This window comes from Neofelis nebulosa, chromosome 11, assembly GCF_028018385.1.
Source record: "Neofelis nebulosa isolate mNeoNeb1 chromosome 11, mNeoNeb1.pri, whole genome shotgun sequence".
NCBI lineage: Eukaryota > Metazoa > Chordata > Mammalia > Carnivora > Felidae > Neofelis > Neofelis nebulosa.
The window spans coordinates 41,512,868-41,539,686 of record NC_080792.1 but is presented as its reverse complement, the minus strand read 5'-3'; the positions used below and the strand labels follow the sequence as shown (position 1 = coordinate 41,539,686).

The following is a 26,819-nucleotide window of genomic DNA, read 5'->3' as shown; positions in this document are numbered from 1 at the left end:
ACATCCTATTCCATATGTAGACTATGTGAAATGTTGATAATGTGTAGCATGCCCAAATACAGAGGTGTAAATAAAGTCATTCACAGGGACTCTTCTTTTATTTCTTTCTCCCATTTGGGGGGTCTTCCATTAATGATGGAATCTTTCCAGAAATAAAGTCAAAAGGCATTTATTGAGATAAGCTGGGTCCAGGAGTTTGAAGGAAAATAATTGCTAGTTAGTTATTAGTTAATTAATAAAAAAAAGAATCAATAAAAAAGAATTTGATTTGACATATCATCAGAAGTGTTTTTAAAGATTCCTGATATCTTCCAAGAAAGTTTTTTAGGTTGTCTAACAAATGCTAGATTGACCATCTTTAATAACTGCTGTTATTAAGATCCATTAGTTACATAAAACCATGGGAGATATAAAAAAATGACAGTATTAGTTGTCGATCTTTCTAGGAAGCCACTTTCAAATAAATTTTTTTCAGGATTACACACTGATGTTCTAACTCTTTATTCTTAAGTCTTAAAGTTATCTTTTTAAAGATACCATTCTAACAATCATTTAAAGGCACGTCATTTTTTCAATAAAGAACCTTGGGGGAGAAATTAGTTCTACTCTGTACATGCTTTACTCTAACTCATGGACCATAGGTCATTCTACAGACCTAAGATATGGAAGTTATTTTATAAGTGAATCATTATAATTCAAATCTATATTGCAAGCTGAATACCAGATCAACATGCTCTCAACAAAAGAGAAAAGGAAGAAACAGCAATTTAGAGATTATGTGTATATAATTTGAAAACAGTGTGTTTAATGTTTATAAAACATCTGACTTTCTAAAGAGGTGGTACTTAGGGTCAAAAATTATTGGATCATAAATACTTTATAATTTAATATCAACCGAAACGCCATCTTTAGCTAATTTTGACACTGAATCCCAGTTATATCTGCTATATATTATTAGTTTCTATGTATATTACCTGATGTAATTGTATACACACCAAAAATTTACGGAAAAATTATCTATTTGGGGAGACTTTTAGGCCTTCATCTGGACACCTATTCTACATTTGCATATAGTTTTTAGCCTTATAATCTCCACTCAGTGTAGTTCCTTGACAGAATTTTAACTATATAGCTCCAAAACGTACATATTCACACTCCAACTGGATGTTTTTAGTTACATACCCAGTTAATTTCTGAATTCATACCAACCTCTGAATGTCAACCAGGGTATAACACATATGATACCCTTTGACTTGGGTAAAGGTTTTATAATCATTGACTAAAATAGTCATGGCTGTATAAGAAAGACACTCGAAACCCAAAACAAACTTTTAGAAGTATTAGCCACGTTTTCCCATGCCCATTTAATAAGCTGCAACCTTTTGTAAGATTTCTGGTATTTTTAAGATTTACTTCACTTTGCACTGCAGTACACAGTCCACAGAGATTACTAGCCCCCATTAAATAGAATCCGCCTTCCAGTTCTAGATTGTTCAATTTATGTTAGGACAAACGCATGAATGTATCAACCTATTATCCATCAAAGAATTTTAAAACAAGGAATAATCTACTGTTTGTCTATATTCCTTCCATTTGATTATATTTGAATTACTAAACACTTTATCATCAAGCTGTACCTAGTCTAACTTATTTTTCTTTTGCTATTTTACAAGTATTTTTAAACTCTAATATTCATCTTTGGTGATGTTTAAAACAAGGTGCTTTCAGGTTTCAATATAAAAGTTCTTGGTTTATTTTGGTGCTAGTTCCTTGCTTGGTCCTCCGTTGGCTATTACAAGTCGGTTTGTAATTTCCAAAGACATATTTACAGCAATAAAATGATTGGTATGCCTCCATGATCTTTTCTGAATTGTATAGGTGGGGAGGTTGAGACTGTAAGGAATAATTAGAGGTTATCAAGTCTAATGACTATTTTCAGCCCATATAAGGGAAAAAATATTTTATTTTCACACTTTAAAACTTATTTTCCTTTTCCATTTTCTAGCTCTTTTTTTTCCTTCTGTGTTTACTAAGAAGCCTCCTCTCCAGAGTGCTTTTCAGCAGATCAGAGCACAGGCTTGAGCCGCCTCGCACAAATACATTAAGTGATAAATAGTTGGCCTTTTAAACTTCCTTCTGATACTTTTGGCATCTTCATACTATTCTTTCTCCCTTTCATACTCTAATTTTTATTTTTGCTTGCACTAGCATTATATTTCTTTTAAAATGGATTTTCTTCTTCTTTGCCTTTAAAATCATGCCCATCTTTATTGGGAGTACTTTTTGCCTCCACCTAATGCCGCTTTCAGACCACCATCACCTTCACCTTACATGAAACCTTACCCTTTTCAGACTCGTATGATCTGCTTGTATTCCTCTCCCTCTCTTCCGCTTGTGTCACTCACGGAACGCCCAACAATATCGTCGCTTTTACTGAAGACTCATATTCTGGCCCACAGTCTGCTGTAAACTTTCTAACTCCTGTGAGGATTCACAGTAACTTTAGCGATCACCTGGATGACACCCAACACCTGAAATTCTCAGTTCTTAGACCCCCATTTTCCCCATCCCACTTTAGCCACATGCAGCCTTGTCATAACCGAGCAGGGCACTTCTGTGGATGCCTGTTCCAGCCTTCACAGCCTCTGACCACTTCCTCCTGACTCTTCCAGCTTATGTGCTGAAGTATTCTGATTGTGCAATTCCTCCACTTCAATCAAAGCTGCCGTGTTTTGACTCCTCCTACTTTCCCCTATCTGCCACCCCATGTTCCTCGTTGTCTAATCAAGCTTCATGAGTTCAACCACACTGCCTCTTGGGGAATGCCTTCAAACTCCTTGCCCTGCTCTCGCCTTTCATATCCCAAATCTTTCACCCTCCATCTCTGTCCTCACACAAACAGCTAAACAAGTGATTCAAGAAAGCTGACTTTTTTTTTTCATTTTTAATACTCAATCTCAAATCTCAGATTAATATCAAATGCTTCTCTACAATCTTACCTGCTTCTCTGATAGACTTCCCATCTCATTATACTAGATTACTACTCCATACCTTCTCTGTCTTCAAAACTTCCACACCTCTTCTTTCCTCCTCATTCTTAGTTGATGACCTAATCCTATTGTTCACCAGGCCTACACATCCACCTGTACTTGGACTCTTCCCCCCTGCCCTATTACAATGTAGTTAGTGTCCTATTTATATAAAAAGACAATCCCCCACTTGTGCTCAAGGACTTTGCTCCTTCCCTAATAGTCCCTTTTTTGAAATCATCCCTCTCTCTCTCTCTCTCTCTCTCTCTCTCTCTCTCTGTTTTGATCATTTTCATTAGCACCCTTCCCTGACTTATTTTTTGTTTGTTTTCACTAAACTTCTTAAGAGTCATGTACACATGCCTTCTTTTGTTTCACATGCCTTATCAAACTTCAACCCCATCCCATCAATCCACCAGAATGACTCTTGTCAAGTTTGTCCAAGACCTATAGATTGCCAAACACATGGCCCAATTTTCCGTCCTCGTCTTTTTTAACCTCTGGGAAGAATCTAAAAAAACTATTCTCTCTTCCTTGAAACACTTTTCTTTCTTGGCTTTTATACCATCCTTTAAGGATATAGCTTACATTTCATTGGCCTCTCTCTCTTATTCTGTTTTGTTTCTTCCCCATCTACCCAACTATTAAATGGTGATGTTCTCCCTAAAGTTTGGCCCCATGACCTCTGCTCTTAACACTCTACAATGTCACTATGAGACCCCATCAAGTCCCCTTTTAAATTTTTTTTAAATATTTATTTATTTTTGAGAAAGAGAGACAGAGAGAGAGAGAGAGAGAGAGAGAGAGAGAGAGAGAGAGAGAGAGTATGAGCGGGGGAAGGAAAGAGAGAGAGACGGAGACACAGAATCTGAAGCAGGTTCCAGGCTCTGAGCTATCAGCACAGAGCCCAAAGTGGGGCTGGAACTCATGAACCGTGAGATCATGACCTGAGCCAAAGTCAGACACTTAATTGACTGAGCCACCCAGGCACCCCGAGGCCCCTTTTAAAATGTTCAAAATTAAACATACTTTTATTCTCCCAATATCCCCCATTCCAATAAGTATGACCCCACTGATCCATTTCTCAAGACAGAAACTAAGTACTCCTCCTTGATTTCATCCCTTCCTTCATATCCCCCTCCTCCATTTCATCCATTGGTAAGTGCAAATGGCTTTGGCTGATTCTATAACCAAAATATATCTCAAGCTATCTAACAGCTTCCAACCCCATCTGCCACACCCTACTTGAACTGTCTCTTCAATAGTCTCTCTACTTCCATACTGGCCTTCTTCCAACAATTTTCTACAGATGAGCCTATGTGGCCTCATAAAATGTAAGTTAGATTAAGCCAATCCCTTATTTTAAGAATTTTAATGGCTTTCCATTGCATGTCCTAGAATAGCCTATAGGAACCCACCTGACCTGGTATGAAAGATGATGGTGGAAAGATAATGGTGGTTTGGACTAGGATAGTTATAATGGAGAAGGTGCAAAAGAAATGGATTAAGGAAATGCTTTGGGCTTTGCAATTGGTATGCACTCTGTACGGCACATTTTCTCTTTATTTTCATATGGTTATATCCTTTGATCTTTTAGGTAGCAATTTAAGTACCATTTACCCAGAAATTCTTCTTGACCAAACCATTCATTCATTCATTCATTCATCCGTTCATTCCACAGATAATTAATGAATGCCTAACACTTGTGCCAAGCAGCATTGATATGACAGGGAAAAAAACAGATAAGTTCCTTTTCCTGACCTTACATTCAGGATAAGGAGTGGGGTGAAGGAGGTCTAACAATAAACAAGAAAATATATAGTGTGCTACATGGCAGTAATAGATGCCTATTGAGTAGACACCTGAAGAAGCTTAGGGAACAAATCATGTGGCTATCTGGGTCCAGGACATTTCGGGCAAAGGAAACTATAAAACTACAAAAATTCTGAGGTAGATACAGGCTTGGGTTACTGAAGGAGGAACAGGAGACCCATGTGACTGCAGAGAATGAAAGAAGGAAAGCATTAAGAAATGAAATCCGAGAAGTAACAAGGAATGAGACTAACTTTGACCTATCAGACCATTGTAAGAATTCTGACTTAATCGCAAGTGAAATAGAAAGCTATCGGAAAGCCTGGGCAGAGCACTCCTCAAAAAAAAACAAAAAACAAAAAAACAACATTATTTTTAAAAGATAACCTATAGCTAGCTCTCTTCATGAAGGACTCCTGCTACCTGGTTGGACCTTGTAGTTTGATAGCAAAACGAGCGACAAAAATAAAAGAAAACCCTAGACAGCTGAATAAAGCAACATTCAAAAAGAAATTTAAAAAGGACCTTGAGAAATAGATTAAATTCAAATCTCATTATAAAGTGTCTTGAAAAAACTGTCATAATAAACACAAGTGGGGATATAAAATTCGTCAAAAGGTTTGAAAATGAGCCAGGCATGTACTTAGTGACTAAGTTCAAATAAGACAAACTCTAAGTGACCCTTATTTTCCTAATTTTACAAACAAAACTTAATTATGAGAAACTTAGTATATATCTGTCTGTTCTGTGCCTAATGTGCTAATCCTTATAAAAAACGTAGGGTGAGGTGCCTGGGTGGCTCAGTCGGTTGAGCGTCCGACTTCAGCTCAGGTCACGATCTCGTGGTCCGTGAGTTCGAGCCCCGCGTCAGGCTCTGGGCTGATGGCTCAGAGCCTGGAGCCTGCTTCCGATTCTGTGTCTCCCTCTCTCTCTGCCCCTCCCCCGTTCATGCTGTGTCTCTCTCTGTCTCAAAAATAAATAAATGTTAAAAAAAAAATTGAAAAAAAAAAAAAACGTAGGGAGAAGAGCACACCACACAAAGAAATCTACAGATTCAATGCAATCCTTATAAAAAAACCAACAGTATTTTTCACAGAACTAGAACAAATAATCCTCAAAGTTGTACGGAACCACAAAAGATCCTGAATAGCCAAAGCGATCTTGAAAAGAAAAACAAAACCAGAGGTATGATAATCCCAGATCTCAAGATATACTACCAAGCTGGAGTCAAACAGTATTGTACTGGCACAAAAACAGACACACACATCAATGGAACAGAGAGCCCAGAAATAAATTCACAATTATATAGCCAATTAAACTTTGACAAAGGAGGCAAGAATATGCCATGGAAAAAAGACAATCTTTTCAACACAAGTGTTAGAAAAACTGGACAGCTCCATGCTAAAGAATGAGACTGGACCTCTTACACCATACACAAAAATAAACTCAAAATGGATTAAAGACCTAAATGTGAGATCTGAAGCCATACAACTCCATAAGAGAACGCAGTCAGTAATTTCTCTGACATTGGCTGTAGCAACATTTTTCCAGATATGTCTCCTGAGGCAGGGAAACAAGAGCAAAAATAAACTATTGGGACTACATCAAAATAAAAAGCTTCTGCACAGCAAAGGAAACAATCAACAAAACTAAAAGATAACCTACTAAATGGGAGAAGATATTTGCAAATAACATATCTGATAAAGGATTCGTATGCAAAATATAGAAATAATTTATGCAACTCAACACCAAAAAACCCACAAATAACACAATTTTTAAATGGTCAAAAAACATGAACAGACATTTCTCCAAAGAAGACATACAGGTTGTCCACAGATACATGAAAAGATGATTAACATCACTCATTGTCAGGGAAATGAAAATCAAAACCACAATGAGATATCACCTCATATCCATCAGAATAGCAAAAATCAAAAACACAAGAAACAACAAGCATTGGAAGGATGTGGAGAAAAAGCAACCTTCATGGACTGTTGGTGGGAATGCAAACTGGTACAACCACACTGGAAAACAGTATGGAGGCTTCTCAAAAAACTTGAAAATAGAATTACTATATGATCCACTAATTGCACTACTGGGTATTTACCCAAAAAATATAAAAACACTAATTTGAAAAGATAGATAAGGATATAGATATAGATATAGATATAGATATAGATATAGATATATTATATAAAAATATATAATATATATTATATATACAATATATTCTATATATCTCTTTTCAAATTCAAATTTTCAAATATATATAATATATATTTAATTGCTATATTATATAATATATATAATGGAATATTACTAAGCCATAATTGCAACAATACAGAAGGATCTAGAGGGTATAATGCTAAGTGAAATGTCAGTCAGAGAAAGACAAATACCATAATTTCACTCATATGTGGAGTTTAAGAAACAAAACAAACAAAGAAAAAGGAGACAAACAAACAAAAACGGACTCTTAAATATAGAAAACAAACTGGTGGTTGCCAGAAGGGAGGCAAGTGGGGGATGGGTGAAATAGGAGTGATGAGAGTACACTTACAATGATGAGCACGGAGTAATGTACAGAATTGTTGAATCACTATATTGAATGCCTGAAACTAATATAACACCTATGTTAATTATACTGGAATTAAAACAAAATAAAAATAAACACACTGAGTAAAATCTAGGGGGAAGAGCCCTTACCTCAAAACCTTTCTCACAACTGCTCAAAATGTCAGGCTCTAATCCTTGTCAAAGGTCATATCTGGTTGGAGCCAGAATGTAATTTGTCATATCTTTCAGTGGAAAATACTTGCTGTATTCAAATTAATAGCTATCTTTTTCAAACTGTATGCGTTTCTACTCGATAAATTACTGACCTGGGCTTCTCAATTTGTTTTGATCACATCTGAGATTGGGTTTACCTAGAATTAGACGCTGAGAGACAGGACTTGTGGGCAATCTAGGGAGGAAGAGGATGGATATAAAGGAACTACTGGTTAATAACTGGGAAATGAAATAGAGAAGTGAAAATAGCTAACAAAGGCCAGTTACCCCCATGGGCAATTGAAGGTCAGCTCTCCTGGGGAAAATGTTGGAAGTCAGTGTAGGGCATGCACTGCAGAGTTAAACCATCTCAGACATGAGGGAGATTGTATATTTAGACAACAGCTACCATCAGTTCATAGTTAGAGACTACCTGTGCCTGCTGCATGAGTGGGCAAAGTGGCTGTAACATCGGTGAGAATACACAATAGCTGGCAGTTAGAAATTGGGTGTGTGGGTACTGAGATATAAGGGCAAAGTATAGAGAGAGAGCACCGATGGCATCTGTTGCAACCACTGGTATACTCAGCAGCACTCTGGTGAGATATGCTCTAAGAAACCTCAAATTTTTCTGATTTCACAGGCCTTCCCTACACATTCCACTGTAAATAAGAATGGATCATAAATTAATATATTGATAAAATAGATGACAAAACCATGTGGTGTAAAATAGGAAAGTCTTCAAGTCCCCCTTGGCGTTAATTTATACCTTTATGATATTATATGATTCATGTTAATTAGATGCCTGTCCCTGTAAAGTGTTTAGACATATAATCATTCTCCTATAAGAGATGACTTAGCTTTACTGTTACAAATTTAGGAGTGACCTTGATAGATAATTGGTTTTGATGTCTATTTACTACTAGAAAGAAGGGTCATGAGTCAATTAAAGTCATCATTTTTTGTATACACAGCCCAACATTTTAATAGCTTATTTCCAGCAACATGATGTTAACTCACTCAGTTTCTAAGACAGGTTCTTGCACCTAGCTTATTTAAAAAGGTACATCAAAAACTGTATGGTCACTATTTGGCTATGGAAGAAATTAAATAACACATTTAGAATTAATGTGTGATGGGGATTGAGGAGGGCACCTTTTGGGACGAGCACTGGGTGTTGTATGGAAACCAATTTGACAATAAACTTCATATATTGAAAAAAAAATATGTTCCAAATGAAAAAAAAAAGAATTAATGTGTGATACACAGAGGTCAGCACAGCAACAAGCAGAAACTCAATAATTATTTGTTGAATACATACATAAATGCAATGCATTCACTACTCAACTTTTCTAAAATCCATCCTTGCATTGATGGTCTATATAAGAACTGACCAAGCCCCCAATTCTATTATATTGCTTGTCAAATACCACCATTCCCAATAGAACTTCTCCTTTGAAATTATTCTTTGCCATGATGATTCCTCTTTAAAATGAGGAGCAATACAGTTTAAATTTGTTGGACTGCAAAATATATTTTGACCAATTATCTTAAATATGCTTTGGGAAAAGATAAGATATATAAAAAATTAGATCCTACTAGGATGTAGTGAGAATCAAAGTGTAAACTAAAGAAAAGTAGTTTATTTTTAAACATAACCAAACATTTTTTAAATGAAAAATATTTGGAAAACAGAGTCCTAAAACAATGAAATGGAACTTTTCTTCATATGACAAAGGTCATGGTGGCAGTAGAAAACTACTCCCAGAACTCTATGAGGCTGGCCAACCAACTAGTAGGAACTTCATAATTATTTGTGGGAGACATAAATAAATGCAATCCATTCACTACTCATGTTTTCTAAAATATATCACCTGGTAGATTAAATCAAATATATGTAAAAGTTCAGGCCTTTCCACATGCTATTCTCTGAGAGAATAAATAAAGGCATTTTCTCTCCTGGAGAAAGAATATTTTACTAGATACCCCTGCAGCTTAGAGGAAAGGCATGTCAAAATATCTATCCACCTTTGCTTTACATCCACGCCCAATAAACATTTTTGAGCTAGTACCTGGATTGCTAGAGTAAGTGGAGGGCATTTAGAGACAAAATATGAACTTTATAGTTATCCTGCCATGGGAAACTCTCCCCAGTGAAAATTAATAAATATTTTACTTCATAAATCACCTTCTACAAAGATGATGGCTGAGCATCAATCACCAGGAAAACTGATCTACTTTTTTTCTTTCTTTCTTTTTTTTAACATTTATTCATTTTTGAGAGACAGAGAGAGACAGAGCGTAAGTGGGGGAGGGACAGAGAGAGAGAGAGAGAGAAGTAAGCTGAAGTAAGCTCCAGGCTCTGAGCTGTCAACACGAGCCCAATGCAGGGCTCAAACATATGAACTGTGAGATCATGACTTGAGCCAAAGTTGGACACTTAACTGGTGGAACCACCCAGGTGCCTGCTGATCTACTTTCAATATAAAGGCGAAAATAATGTGAGGTTAGAAAGCTTGGATGTAAAGCGTGAAATGGGGAACTCAATTCAAGTTAGGCAATTAATGGGTCCAATTTGGGTGCCTATCTGGCTGGATTTCTCTTTGCTCTTATTATTGACGACCTAAAAGCACTCCTTCTAAAACACTGTTATTTATGAAGTAAGGATAATGAGCCAGATTTTTCAAAAGATGTACAATGTATTCTAAAAATCATTAAAACCAAAACAAGGGGTCACCTTGGTGGCTCAGTCAGCTGAGCATCCAACTTCGGCTCAGGTCATGATCTCATGGTTCACAGGTTTGAGCCCCGTGTTGGGCTCTGTGCTGACCGCTCAGAGCCTAGAGACTGCTTCATGGATTGTCTCCCTCTCTCTCTACACCTCTCCCACTCGTGTTCTCTCTCTCTCTCTCTCTCTCTCTCTCAAAAATAAATAAAACATTAAAAAATTTAAAAAAATTAAAAATGAGAATTAGAAACCAATTAAATAGGGTGCTTGGGTAGCTCAGTGGGTTGAGCATCCTACTTTAGCTCATGTCATGATCACACAGTTTGTGGGTTTCAGTCCCATGTTGGACTCTGTGCAGACAGCTCGGAGCCTGGAGCCAGCTTCAGATTCTGTGTCTCCTCTCTCTCTCTGTCCCACCCCTGCTTGTGCTCTCTCTCTCTCAAAAATAAATAAATACACTTAAAAAAATTTTTATAAGAAATAATTAGATTGAATAGCATTTCAAACACAGGTTAAAAACTGTCAAATCAAAATGCTATAAACTAGAGGAACAGGCAATAAAGAAAACCATATTTATTGACTGACTCACTAAAAATTAAATATTAGTATATAGAAAAAATAGCATATCTATACTTAATGCCATAGACTGTAATCAATGGCAAGTCTGTTACAGACATATACACTCTAGAAATTATGAAGAAAGAATATTACTCAAAGAGAGTGTACTATGTGTTAGTTTCTCTCTATAAATGTATCTAATTTAACTCCCAGAATCTGCCAGGGAAGGAAATAGATGAGGTAACTGCAATTTACAAAGATAAATTAACTCACTCATAGAAACAAACTAAATGAGTGGAATTTCTGGAATTTGAGCCAGATCTATATCTTTACCCATTTCAATATGCCACGCTGGCATTACACATTTACCTTAAATATAAATAGCTAAGTCTATAAACATGACAAACTAGAAGCTATAATTAGGGATAAGCTACATAAATAAACTATGTAATAAAATTAACTTCTACATAATAAAAGCTAACAAATGTGATATAATGACACATTCTTTCAAGATCTAGTGCTGGAACCAGTTCCGCATCATTGGTCAATAGGGGAGTTGAAGCTGAAAAGCAGATTCCTTAAAGATGTCACCTTTATTTTCTGTAACTAAGCTTCCTCTCCCATAGAGATCTTTGGATATGAGCAGGATGCAGAAGCACAAAGAGAGAGAACACAGCAGTACGTCCAAGGTAACTCAGGGAACAATCCCAACTAGATCTCATGAGTTAAACCCAACAGAAACAAGGGAAAGCCGAAAAAGACTTAAAAAAGACTTCATATATTAAAATCATCAGGGATTTACTATCAAACAATCTAATAAATCTAGTAAAATTTATATACCTAGTAATACCTAGTATATAACTAGTAATACCTAGTATATACCTAGTAAGACTGATCAACACAAAAAGAGAATGCACAAATAATATCAAGAGTTCTTTAAAATAGGGTATGACTGTGGATTTCACAGACATTAATGAAATAAGAGGAAATTACAAATAATTTGTGGCCAATCAATTAAAAGATTTAGAGGAAGTAGACAAATTCATAGTAAAAAGTACCATTGACCCAAACTTTCAAGAGCCAAAGACTCAAGAAAGAAATAATTTCCATCTTACACAACTGTTCTACATAAGAGAATAAGGCTTACAATCCTTAGCTCATTTTATAAGGCTAGCATAACTTTTTGACAAGTTCGACATAAGAAGGGAAAATTACATATTAATTCCATACATGAACACGGATGGAAATTCTGTTTGGGGCAGTGGGAGGTACAGGCTTCCAGATGCAATGAATCTAATGGGGATGCAAGATTCAGTATAGGGCATGTAATCGATGGTACTGGATTAGTGTTGGATGGTGACAGATGGTAGCTACGCTTGTGGTCGGCACATAACAACATACAGAGTTGTTGAATCGCTCTACTGTATTTGAAACTAATGTAACATTGTAGGTCAACTATACTTCAATCAATCAATAATGCAGGCTTGGCAAAATTGCTGGATATAAAACTCAAAAGGCCAAAATCAATTATACTCCTATATGTAAGAAAATAAATGTTAGAAACTGCAATTAAAGAAAATATATCATTTATACTAGTAAGACAATGAATTTGTGTTGTTTTCAGTCACTAAGTTTGTGATAGTTTATTACCACAGCAACAGGAAACTAATAGATAGCAGGACTGTTTAGAACAGCTTATTCCAAATAAAAACATAATCATTCTCAAATGCAAAAGAGAAAGAAAAATCCAAAACAAACTCAAAAGAGAAAAAAAAAAAACAAAGTAAAAAATAGTTTCAACACATTTAACAGAAGTTCATTTCCCTTAAATATGAAAAATATTTACAAATCCATACTAAAGGCATCAGTAACACAGTGGAGGGAAAAAAAGGAAGTAAACTTTTCACCTAAAAGGAAACACAAATAGTCCATACCAACCCCCATGAAGAGATGCTATTTTTATCATATTAGAAAAATATGTTTACCTGCTGCCATTTCTCCCCACGCCAACCACAGGTCTAGGTTAATTACCCTGACTCAATAAACTCTTAACCTCTTAAAACCAGCATGCAACTCCAGAATTATGAGAAGAGCATGTTAAGAATAAATAATTCCAGGTGCCATGTCCAGACATTCAGATTCAGTAAGTCTGAAGCCAAGAAATCTGTATTTCCTATGTACTGGACCATATAATTTGGGTACATGCACTGCTTATCTCGAACTTCTTATCCCTGAATTTCTTCCTAAACAACCTAAGCCCACAGCCCATTTCAGAGTCTGCTAGATGCATGACTAATAGCACAAAAGGTAAACGATATACATGAAACAACTTTGCCAAAGAGGGGGTACTGCCAGTGCCATTGCAGTAGTCAGCATGACACTGAAGTAATTATCATAGTGCGGATGATGCCACTGTCATCATGATCAGGAGTCAGGGGACAGACTAAGATGACATTTTGAGGGAATAAGTATGCAGCAAATATGCAATAAACATGTAAGTACACGCTTTAATTAACACAGGGCGAGAAGCCACACTATTCTTTCTGCACTTACTTAGAAGACATCCCACACCAAGAACATGACATCACAGAGAGAATCAACAAGGCACCTCTGTCAGGATGTAAGTATGATTTTAGGGTGTAAACTAACATCATCCTATGGTAATAACATAACCCTTTAGGAAACTGACATTTAATCTCTGTGATTTCCAACACCCATTAAATAACCTGGTTTGCAGGCACCATGGTTTCCATACATAAATTGGCTTTAACAAGGAAACAGGTCGTTTATCTTCAGTGCCATTAACTCAAGGTGGACAGTCAGAGGTGTGTTCACAGCACTGCTCTAGGTCAAAACCAAGACAAGTTTGTTTACATTTTGTTCATCCCCCCAGGCCCAGGCTAATGAAAACCCTTTTGCTTGAGTCAACTCTGAAACCTACTTGCCTACTGCATTTGACAAACATGGTTTAGGACCATAAATATTTTTAAAATTTCCTTTCCTCTAACACCTGCTATCAAGAAATAAAGCTGCCCTTGGATACTTAAGCAATATTCACCAGTAACCCTAAACTGATAACTTGATAGAAAAATGCTGTCTTAACATCATGTTCACAATATTTGCCCTGAACAGATTACATTTCTTTTTTCAAAAAGAATTTGTACTGGCATGCATTAAGTTATGCATTACTTTTAAAAAATGTGTTAAAATACTTGCTCTTTAAATGGACATGATGTATGGAATGAAAATGTCCCACTACTTTAAAAGCAGTATGAGACAATATTACAGAAGCAGAGAACAATAATTAAATATCTAGAACATCCCTGAAATTCTATGTGCACTTTCATAATAGCAAATGAAATAGGATATCACACATAAACAATAGGACAAACTTACTTTTCGAATCCTGCATGCAGAGCCAGCTACTAAACCTAATAGTTCGGTAAGCTCTAAACTATTTGAAGAGTTTTTGTAAAAGATAATAGGATTCAGCCATCACCTTTTTTTTATATTTTGCTTTCATGTATCCAGCCAACCTGGATAGTGGCTTGGTAGTTATATAAATTGACTATAATCAGGAGGTAGAACTCTTGCCCAACTTTGGCACTTAAACTCTATAGTCTCTCAGGGTTATACCTGTAACATGGATTGGAGAGAAGGGAGAAAGGAGAGATTGCATTAGATCATCTCTAAGGTATTTTTTTTTTCATTATTTTAGAGAGAGAGAGAGTGCAAGAGGTGCAGACACAGAGAGAGAATCTTAAGCTGAGCACGGGGCCCGACACAGGGCAGGATCCCACAACCCTGGGATCATGACCTGAGCCAAAATCAAGAGTTGGATGCCCAAACAACTGAGCTATCCAGGTACCCCATCTCTAGGGTATTTTTAAGCATTAATGATTTCATGCTCCGTTTTAATGATGGCTGGTACCCCACAAGAGAAACAAAAGTAGCTGTTCTTTATCTACCTAAGTCAAAATCATGACCTAAGTTTTGCCAAGAAAAGGATTTCACTAACTGAAATCCTTTCAGGATTCTATTTTGAGATCACTTCCATAATTCTCTCCAGAAGTACAAATGAGGTGATGGGACATCAACTGTCCACTTCTCAGTTATTGCAAAGTCTTTTAAATCTGCGTATAATCATAATCACCAGATTCAAATTCTGAATCACTGAGTTCAGGAGTTATAAATGGGGAAATCTGGAGGAATCACGTAAAAGACCTAATACCTACTTCTACTGTTTGCTGTTTCTTTTCTTTTCCTTTCTTTTCTTTTCATTTTTTCTTTCTTTCTTTCTTTCTTTCTTTCTTTCTTTCTTTCTTTCTTTCTTTCTTTCTTTCCTTTTTCTTTCTTTTCTTTCTTTCTTTCTTTCTTTCTTTCTTTCTTTCCTTTTTCTTTCTTTTCTTTCTTTCTCTTTCTTACTTTCTTTCTTTCTTTCTTTCTTTCTTTCTTTCTTTCTTTCTTTCTTTTCTTTCTTTCTTTCTTTCTTTTCTTGAAACTCACCCTATGAATAGCAAGTCAGGTAAGTAGGAAATTTTACATTTCAGAAGAAATCAACCCAACATGATGTAAACAAAAGGTAGAAAGTCTTGCAAATATCTCTATCAGATATAGCCAGGGAAGAGTGTAATTTTCCCCTTGTGAAAAGCAAGAACACTCTAGATCTGTTTCATTAATTCTCTAATGCATATTAAATTATTCTAATTCAATATTAACTGAAATAAAACAAAAATGAATTTCTTTAGCTGGCTAAACAATAATCGACTTGCCCTACCTTGCATATTAATATAATGCGCTGTTACATGTTGACTCAGAGCCTGCTTGGAAATAGTGATGGAAATAAAACCATCATGACAACCACTGACTTATCCCTCATCCCTCAGTACTTTCTTAAGCTCTGACTGACCCATTGTTTATAGCCATAAATCTGCTAAAAATCCTTACTGGCTTCTCCCATTCTCTACTGTTCTGCAGTGACTCCCATGGCAATAAAAGGTCCCTCAGATTTATTTCTGTTTGATGGCCCAGAGCATCATACTGAAAGCACTGAAATTATACATTCTTTTCTCTTCCCTCATACTCTGCATTGGATATGGACACCAAAAACAATTTTATGTACAGGGGCCATGGTAAACTGGGAGGCACCTAGAAAAAGGGTGTCAGTCATGTATTTTTTAAAGTCTAAAATTCCATTTATTTGAGATATTTTACATTCTCCTCTTACGTGTCTATAATTCAAATCTGAAGCAGCAGGGCACATTAAATTTCCACAAGACACAAACCATCTTCATAGCTGCTTATAGCATATTTCTAGGGATAGAAATGCACACAGCCCAGGACTATCTCTACTCACTGATAAAGCACAAATTCTCATTGTTCTTCCTCCTTTATTCCGGAATAATTCAAATGCTTTGTACAAAAATAAAACCAAAGTCACAGCACAGTTATAATCAATGAAAAGGTCTTTGGTAGGCTGGCTGGGAAGGAAACACTTTCAACCACCCTGTCTCTTGGAACTCATTTCAAGCAACAATGTCCGTTATACTTCACACATGTAGAAAAACACAGGGAAAATTCCACTGCATCCCCAAAGCCCAAAGCTCGCTGGCACTATTGATGGAGGATATATTTCAAGAGTAAAAGTATTTAATTCAATGCTGTTTTAACCTAGCTATAAAACAAAATTTTTCCATGGTGGATACAATTGTCACATTTCAAACCTCTGAACAACAATTCATGAAAACAAAGAAGTATCAAAGCTCAGTTGCATGTAAAACAGTTGCAAAAGAATTTTTTTAACTAGGCTCCACACACAGCATAGAGCCCAGTGTGGGGCTTGAATTCACAACCCTGAGATCAAGACCTAAGCTGATAGCAAGAGTCAAATGCCTGGGGTGCCTGGGTGGCTCAGTGGGTTAAGCGTCGGACTTTGGCTCAGGCCATGATCTCATAGTCTGTGAGTTCAAGCCCCGCGTCGGGCTCTGTACTGACAGCTCAGAGCCTGGAGCCTGTTTCGGATTCTGTGTCTCCCTCTCTCTCTGACCTTCCCCCATTCATGCTCTGTCTCTCTCTGTCTCAAAAATAAACGTTAAAAAAAAAAAAAAAGAGTCAAATGCTTAACCAACTGAGCCACCCAGATGCCTCGCAAAAGACCTTTTTTTAAAAAAAAATTTGTTTTAATGTTTGTTTTTAAGAGAGGGAGACATAGCACGAGCAAGGGAGGGACAGAGAGAGAGAGGGAGACACAGACTCCAAAGCTGTCAGCACAGAGCCTGACACGAGGCTTGAACCCACAGACCATGAGATCATGACCTAGGCCAAAGTCGGACACTCAACCAACTGAGCCACCCAAGCACCCCTAGATTTATAAAACTTATTTACTCAAGCATAGCTTTCCCTAACTCTTGTTTTAAAGACATCTAACATACAATGAAATAGTAAATTAATATCTACAGGACCACCTGATGTACTTTAAAACTTGATCTCACACATATGCTTTATTAGCTCAGCTTATACATTTTTTTTTTTTTAATTTTTTCTTCAACGTTTTTTATTTATTTTTTTGGGACAGAGAGAGACAGAGCATGAACGGGGAAGGGGCAGAGAGAGAGGGAGACACAGAATCGGAAACAGGCTCCAGGCTCTGAGCCATCAGCCCAGAGCCTGACGCGGGGCTCGAACTCACGGACCGCGAGATCGTGACCTGGCTGAAGTCGGACGCTTAACCGACTGCGCCACCCAGGCGCCCCTTAGCTTATACATTTTTGAATTATAAATATAGATATCCCCAAATATAATATTTGGCTTAGGCAGATATATCCAAATACTGCCTTTTTATAACAATTCACTTCCGTATAATTTCCTGCTCTCTTTCTTAGAGATATTTTCAACATATAATTCATTTATCTTCATTTTAGGATACTATGCCAGTGCTCTAATTGCTTAGACTCTCTCCTATGCTCCAAAAAATGTCAAACTAAGATTCCCAAAGACTGAATGCTGTTTAGAATACATTCCATTCCTAGCAATAGAGCCCATCTTGTTTCTGAGATGCAGCAATGATGCAATCCCCCTTTCAAATTCTCCAACCAACGTATATTAGCAGTTAGAGAACATTCAACTACATTCTCTTTTTATATTTGTTGATGATGCTTGCCAACCTGCAATTTTTTTCACGGGGGAGCTATACCAATTCTAAACCCACACTAACAAAGGATAAGAGAGAAATGAAAAAAGGGAAATGATATTCTGAAACATCCAGATACTGCTCTGGTCTTTTGCCCTTAAATTCTCAGGTTCCCCGTCTCAGCTTTTCTCAATAAATATTTATGAGGGTTTCAAATGTGTTACTCACTCATATTATGTACTTTTTTATCAGTGGATATGCCACGAAGAGTGAGCAAACTCTGTATTGCAGTTACCTTAAGACAGTTTAGTTAATGTCATATCATATATAACAGGCTCAACTGTATATGGAGGAAAGAATATGCTAAAATGTACAAAAAAAAAAAAATACTAGTGAAATCAGAGTCTCTCTGTCCTAACCTTATTTTTCAGAACATCTTTAAACTTGAGGAATGCAGTTTGACCACAGGACTTCTTAAGGAGGGAAGCAGGAATCACCTTAATTAAGAGATGAGAGTTTCATTATTCTATCTCTCTCCCTACACCATCCTTTGGGCCTGATGCCTCTTCACAATGCCCTCTGCTCCAAGTGTCAGTCCTTGAAGTTGGTTCTGTAGTGTACATATGTGTGTGTGTTGTTAGTATATATAATTTTGCTTTTATGATGTTGGCAGAAGAAGAAGCCTACTAATTTTATTCAGCATGATGATAGGCCCTAACATCTTAATTATTTTTCATGTTGTGAGTAATTTATTATTCATTGGGTATCTTCCCTGTAAATCTTGTCCTCCTTCTGTAAGATTTTTCTTTGGTGTCCAACAAAGGGTTTCATTGCAATAAGAATCAAGGTGTGTCTATGTTCTTACCCAGAGCTCAAACAATGCCAGCCTTCCAGACCAGCCCAAGAGTTTGGGGTGGGGAAACAGAGTCATTATAGAACATCTTCATTCCTCTGCCCAGAAAGCACCAGAGTTATCACCCATGCCCTCCTAAAAGGGCATCTTGAAGCACATCTTGCTGCAGAGCCGAATTCAGAACCCAGAAGACTAGGACTAAAATCAAATTTCATCCGGGTTCGTGTGCAAGAAAGACCTGAAGGAATGGATTGGCTCCTTTTCAGGAACATCTGCCTTTTGATCATTTTAATGGTAAGTAGAATTTAAAGGCCTAGGGAAGGAAATGCAGCCTGAAGGCCTTATCTCTTCTGTCAGTTGTCAGAGTTTCTATATGGGATTTATTCCATTTTTAAACCTGTTCCTATAAAAAAGAGCTCTATGAGTTCAGCCCATGGTGACTTCAAAGGACTCTCCATGCTTGAGGGACCAAATGCCATAGAAAAGCAGGGTGAGAATTTGGCTGAACTAGACTTCCACGGAGTCACAGACATAATCTAATTCAGATTAAATGCCGTAACAATTCTAAAACTTATAATCAGAAACAAAATTATTTTCCATTTTCTTTTATTTATACTTAAACCAAAACCCTACATGTGTAGGGAAGTAAGTTGGTCAAGCCCATTTATTTTATACAGTTATTTCCCTGTGAGTTTATTTCAAGGCGAAGTAAGTTAGCTATCTCAAAATTACATTGTAACTAACCATGAAATATTTAAGTCATATGAGAATTTTTTTCCTATCAGAAATGGCTAAAGAAAGTGAAGAAAACCAAGCCATCAAGATGAACCCTATCTGGGATTATTAAAGCATTCCCACAGTCCAGGAAGGAACTATTTAGATGATACGTTTATTTAAAATAAACATGGAATTTTGGTTATTATACTACTTTCCTCCTTTGGGTGCTCAAAGCATAAAGTGCTTTCCAGAGAGGTATCACGTATAGCAAGTGTCCTACCCTTGAAAAAGGTAAGGGAGCATCTAATTCCGTATTCCTAGAGGAACAGAGATCAGGTCGGTCAATTCACCAAACTATGCCAATTCAATTAGAAAAAAATCTATTTTTAAAAATCAGTTAAGGGGTGCCTGGATAGCTCAGTCAGTTAAGAATCCAACTTTTTTTTATTTTTTTATTTTTTTTCAACGTTTATTTTATTTTTTGGGACAGAGAGAGACAGAGCATGAACGGGGGAGGGACAGAGAGAGAGGGAGACACAGAATCGGAAACAGGCTCCAGGCTCTGAGCCATCAGCCCAGAGCCTGACGCGGGGCTCGAACTCACAGACCGTGAGATCGTGACCTGGCTGAAGTCGGACGCTTAACCGACTGCGCCACCCAGGCGCCCCAAGAATCCAACTTTTGATCTCGGCTCATGTCATGATCTCATGGTTCATGGGATGGAGCCCCGTTTGGGATTCTCTCTCTCCCTCTCTCTCTCTGCCCCTCTTCCTGCATGCTCGCTCGCTCTCTCTCTCTCTCTCTCTTTCTTTCTTTCCCTCTCTTTCTGAAAATAAACATTTAAAGAAAACTATATTACATTAGACATAAGTCTATTGAATGTCAAATGACAGAACAATTCAGTCAAAAGAGTTAAAAAAATAAAGGGAATGGTAAGAGGAGGGAATTATCAGGAAAATTGGACATTTTTTTCAAAGCAAACAAAGGCAAATACCCTATTTTTGGCTGCCTCTCAGTCTCCTAGGAATGTCCACAGTGATGCTATGACATGACCTCGGAAAATGATTTCCACCGCATTCTCCAGCAAGGGGCTCTATATAGGATTTATCTTGAACATCAGTTCTAAAAGGCAGAGGGCAGCCAATGCTAGGGAGATAAGGGAACACATTGCTGTCCACTTGCCCTGGCAGGTGCCATTCTTCTGGAATTTACAATTCCATGAGCTTCCAAAGTGGTGCAGCAGCCTAACACTGCCAAAGGTCACACAGCCCAAACTTGGAAGGAAACAGCGGTAGAACATTCCGTTCTCTGAGCTTGGGAGACAGATTATTAAGTAAGACCGTTTTTGAAAAATATTTGTCAACTGAAAAACTCCAAATAGAAGTGTGATGCCCTGTAATAATGATCATTATTTATTTGCATTACAAAAGGAAAGAATCTGATTCAATTTTCAATGGAAATTAAGAATCATCAGTCTAGACCTATTGCTATATTTCTATGGGTTATCTCCATGCCTTTCAACTCAGACAAATCTTTTGGTTTTGTAAGGAAAACGCATTGCATGTATCAAGATTTTAAAGGGTATTTCTGAGCATTAAATTTTGCCTCCTATTCTCCGCACAGGCATGTTTTATGACCATTTAATTTTATTGAGTTCATTTTTCTTCTCCTTGATCTTAAAAGAGGATTATATTTCAGATTCTCAGCATCTCTCTTAGGTAGTATTGATTTATTATCCTTACTAATTTTCAGGTTTTTGATACTTAATTTCCCCCTACTCCCCACTGATACTAAAGTATTTGTGTTTTGCATTTCTTAGTAATTGTGATAGACTTAAGGTATTTTCTATTTCTAATAGATCTTTTAACGTATCACTTAATAACTTTTGCAATTAGGAAGTAGAAACTTCTAGAATGTTTCAAGATTAGAACAAGTTAAGGAAAGTCAATATAATATTATGGATGTTGTGGAAAATAGGCACACCTAGTTGTCTTTTGTTTCTTGAACTCTGTCCTTTTTTCATTAACTAAATCAAAGGCTATCTGGGCATCATTGCAGGTCACACTAATGAGGGTGTGGCAGCTTCTCAGAGATGGGTACTTTATGTCATCTATATCTCATCCACAAGGTACTTTAAACAAGATTTTGACTGGCATGATCTATAAATGGTACCCAAAACTCAAGGCTACAATAGGGCGTCCCATTTTATCATGTAAGCCCTTTGGCACCGTCTTCCTAAGGATGTTCATCATGTTCTCCTGTAAAATGGATTGAGGTAGTCAGGTACAGTCAACACTGAACTGAGACTCAGAAACCTCAGGGTTGAGTCACAGCTTCCCCTCAAAGGGGCTGTGTACCTTTGGCCAAAGCACCCAACCTTTCAGGGCCTCATCGTGCCCCATGTCAGGAAACACTGTTAGACATGATGTCACTAAGCTCCTGCCAATGCAGAAACTCTGAGATTATTTAGTTACCTCTACTGAAGAGTTATGTAGCAGAAGTTTGCATCTGGCTCACGAATATTATTTTCATAACTTTAGTCGAAGAATCTACAGATTTGGGTCATGCTATGGATTGTATAAGTTTTACTAAGAAAGAATCACTTAAGGCAGAACAGTTAATTAGCTGTAAGAGACCTGTATTCTATCCAGTAGATGATATCATAAAAAAAAAAAAAAAACAGCTAGGTAGTTTCTATCAGATAAGAATTTTGGGGTACATATGGTGATCATATGCTACCTATGAGATGTAAACATTTCAACTAAGTATTCTTGCTCTTGGAAAATAAAGCAGGTAGGTAGCTAAGCATATAAATATTATCTCACTGTAAGTTGAAAACAGACACCAAAATTTAAAAACATGTTTAGAACTAACCTAGCCACTTATCAATTTAGTTCTCACATAAAACAATGTGATTCTGCCGTATAGAACAGTCATTTGCTTTTTATTTTATTGTCAGACAAATCTCTAGGTGTATAGACTTATGGGAACACCACCACTAACAACAACCACAACAAAAACACATTATCTGATTTTGGTTTTTATTTGTGCTAAATAGAATACCCTAAGTAGCATTAAGTGACTGGTTTTAATACTTCTTGTTACAAAAACCTTGACGTCCCAATTTGGCCAATGCTGTATCCTATCCATACTTCTTTTACATTGTCTATTACATTCTAGTATCTTTTTTCACTTACCTGCTTTCCTCCCTCTTTCAACATGTAACACTAAAGGTTCCATGGAAGCAAATCTCACCTCTATTATTTTTGTTGTTGTCAATATAACTGACTAGAGAATTATAATATATACTTTAATCCCAGCAGGCAAATCTTTATTTTTGCCTTCAGATTCCTACAAACTTCACATTGGGCTACAAAAAAATGTTACATCCCAGGAGATATCTAGTATTATTACCATAACATGACCTGTGATTTTAATAGAGTCTTCTCAATAATATCTACCTTGTAGATATTATGTAGATGTAGTTGTAGGATAAAAATCCTGCCCTGAAAATATTTCATGGTTCTTGAGACTCAATGATGTTTCCCCTTTTTCAAAGATATTTTTTCTTTTTTAGAGAACTTCTCAATCCTGAGTAGTAGCTGCCTCCTTTTTAGTCCCTAAGTATCCAGGCAGGAGTTCCTTACAAAGTAATGAAACTGCTGTTTGAGTTGCAGGGATACTTCCTTCCCTTTCCCAAGTGGGAGCTCAGCTGGAATGTTGGAATATTTCACACACAGAGAACACCTCTGATGAAAGGGTTTCTGGAAGGAGTGACCTGAGTGAAACCTTCAGATATGACCTGCATGAGAAATATTTGCCTTTCCTTTCTACCTGGAAAATTACACAGCTTACAAACTAAAATGCCACTACTTGATATACCTTCAATTATAAACAAAAGTGGTATAATTAGGCTTGAACTTGGCATCTCTGACATATCCCTATGAGGATACCAATTGCTTTACTCAATTATTTTTATAAGTATTATTCAGGAGAGAACTGCTTATTAATAAGTTAGTCTGAGCTGTGCAAATGACCTCAAAAACTGACTTCAAAAAGGTAAGTCACAAAAATGAAAAACATCCTGGTTCAGTAGCTACTACTTTAAATACACTCAGCATGGAAAAGAATGGTATGTAGTCTAATATTGCAGTTAGTACACATAATGACTTAGATTCCAATATCTTGTATAAAATCACCGTATTTTCTGTAGGAGAAAGTACTGACAAGGAAAAACAGGCCCAGAAAAACTTCAGTAATTTGCCAAAAGTTAGATGGCTACTGGATATTGTATATATAACCTATTATTCTCCCTAGAATGGGTACATCATAACAGGTTAGAATGTGTCTCCCACAGAAAAAAACAGTACCTGTTACATAATATGTATCAATGAAAAATTTTAAATGAATGAATGGATTTTGTTTCTAATGCATCTTTCTAACCAAGTCACTTCTCCATATTTCCCACTTATCAGCTAATAGGCAACTTTAATGTGGTTTAGTGAGCTATGAAGCCAGCTTGATGGTTTAAAACGGAGACAACCAAGGAGTTGGATCTCAGGGATTTGGTCTGGAACTGCATGCTCGTTTCACCCCCTTACACTACAAAACATTTTACAGTTAACAAAGTCATTTCACACGCATAACAAAAGTCCTAAAGGATAAGCAGAAGTAACCTCATTTCACAAATAAACTTTAGGACATAAATGATTCATAAATGTACCATAAGTGGTACAGTTGTAATTTGAACCGAATATTACACGTCAAAAACTTTATCCACTCTTCCTGATTTGACTCCTTCTCTCAACTGGGCCAATGCTGTATCCCATCCATGCTTCTTTTACAGGGTCTGCAACATTCCAGTATCTTTTTATATCTGCTTTCCTCTTTCTTTGAACGTGGGAGCCCTTTCTGGGCAGATACTCTATCTTAGTTTTCATTCTGGGAGACTAAGTAGCACGGGTGCGTATGTTTTAGCTTCTGAGGCACATTTATATTGCCAGAAAAAGGCCTATTCAGGTTACTTCAGTTAATTCAATTTATTGTAAGGACGTCCAAAGAAAAAAGGAAGATGGGAAACCTTCTCATCAACTAGGCCAGAGAGAGCATAGCACACCCAGGATACCAAACATCTCTCTGGGTTATTTCTGCTCCCTCAACTGCAGGTGCCTCTAACTCCCTTTTTCATGTACTCCACCATCATGGTAACTGGTTCAACAGTCTCCATTTTGTGTGATGCCTTTTAGCCAGGCCCTCAGACCAAACCACACCTTAGAATGGTGCGTGACCTACATAGGCTCCAAAATGGCGACTTTTATAGGCAAGGAATTTCTGCAATTATCCAGGAGCCCATAACTATTCTGCACAGTTTAATTGACGTTCACACAGTTAGGCTACTGTGTGCAACTTAGGAAGACAATGTCATTTCATGTTTCTTCCAAAACACCCATTCCCAGGTATGGAAAGTGAGGAGCCTCCTGACAGGGCTCATGATTTCATAGGGCCTGAGAATAAAACCTGCAGAGTTCCTGCAAGAACACCTGTCCTTAAAGGGACAGGATTTGGAGAGCGTGGCGATTAAGACCCTCATCGGTAGAGCCAGCTGAGTAGGAAGCAGAAATACCAGATGTGTACCACCTCCAACAGGCACGATATAAGTTCTCCTAGATAAGAACCCGGATCTAACGTTGCAACCTCCCGAAATTAAAAAACAAAAAATGTTGGGGACAGCAAGAGGATGAAAAGGAGCTTCTACTCACAGATTCGCAGGGCAACCATGGATCATTGCTATCCTTCAGTTGAGCTGGGTTCTGTAAAGAGGACAAGAGCAAATAAAATAAACTCCAAACACTCCTTTTATCCCTTTAAACTGAGGACTAATCAGGTTGATGTGGCTAATTTCAAGTCTTTAAAAATGAGTGACTAGTACTTTTATATGACAGGGTGTGCTGTGAACATACCCTCTAAAGCACAGAAGAAAACTCTTTCACTTTTCTTCCTCTTTATGAACACACTGTGCATTTCCTGTGCCTATCACTTTCACACTTTTTATTCGTTTTAGATCAGAACCTGAAACAGAGAGAGGCTAGGAGATTTATCCAAGGTCACATAGCTGGCAAACAAAGTCAAGACACGTCCTCAGTTCTTCTGTCTCCAATGTGTCTAAACCACATTGCTTTTTATGAAGCTAAACTATAATTTAGTGCTACATATCCATTTGGAGACAGAAACTATTTGACTTAGAAATATACACAGATTTGGCTCAGTCAGTTGAGTGTCTGACTCTTGATTTTGGCTCAGGTCATGATCTCACGGCTCATGAGTTCAAGCCCTGTGTCGGGCTCTGCACTGACAGCATGGAGCCTGCTTGGGATTTTCTCTCTCCTCTTTCTGCCTCTTTCTCTCTCTCTCTCTTTCTCTTTCAAAAACAAATAAATAAATAATTGAAAAAAGAAATATACACAGATTTCAGAAACTTGATATCAGCCTAATTGCTGCTATAACAATAATCTTCATTTGGGGTACACATATCCCTGAGATACATGATCATGCTTCTCATGTATCCCTGAGATACATGATCATACTTATACAGAGGGTATAAGTGCACAGATAGTTTTAAATGAATCATTCACTACATACTCAGCTTCCACATATATATTCTTTCCTTAAGTCAACATGATGAACATGTACCTGAACCTGAAGTATCAAGTTGACCTCTCCCAAATCTCCCTTTAAAAAAAGCCACACCTCTCACACATGGCAAACATTGCTAGGTTGCACTGCAATGGATTGTAAAAGTATCCAGGGCACTGAGCCAAGCGATAATTCAAAATATCCATATCAGAACTGAGAAAGAATTGACTCTAAAACTCATAGTGTCCTCTTACAAGTCATATGATTTTCAATTATTTATTTTCAACAATATTAAAAGAGGACCCAATACGGTTGCCAGCGTATAGGTCATTATAAATCATTTTTAACGATAGATGAAACATTATTAAACATTCTCAAAAATTCAAAATACTGTAAAAACATTACTCTCCGTGGCAATGTCAATGTTCAAAATTGGCTGCTATTGCAAGATCACTTATAAGAACGCAATAAATCCAAAGATTTATTTTGGAAATATAAAGAAAGAAGATGAAAGTAAAATTTTGTTCTCTTAATTTTTACACATATATTCTATTTCTTCAAAGATTTTAAAATATTTTTAAACACTAAAGC

General features: G+C 36.9%; 2 protein-coding genes across 3 annotated transcripts in view; one reads left to right on the top strand and one right to left on the bottom strand.

Annotated features, from left to right (window-relative positions):
* The window catches only part of DSC1 (desmocollin 1), a 352,925-nt gene that overhangs the window by 209,965 nt on the left and 116,141 nt on the right, over nt 1-26,819 (bottom strand). For both annotated transcript variants that reach the window (XM_058692436.1, XM_058692438.1), the window contains exon 3: nt 25,355-25,405. In XM_058692436.1, the coding sequence (XP_058548419.1) occupies nt 25,355-25,405 (51 nt within the window). The remainder of the gene's footprint in view (nt 1-25,354; nt 25,406-26,819) is intronic.
* DSG4 (desmoglein 4) overlaps nt 18,873-26,819 on the top strand; it is a 47,081-nt gene continuing 39,134 nt past the window's right edge. Inside the window, exon 1 of the mRNA XM_058692434.1 lies at nt 18,873-19,172. Within this exon, the coding sequence (XP_058548417.1) occupies nt 19,125-19,172 (48 nt within the window). The 5' untranslated portion in view covers nt 18,873-19,124. The remainder of the gene's footprint in view (nt 19,173-26,819) is intronic.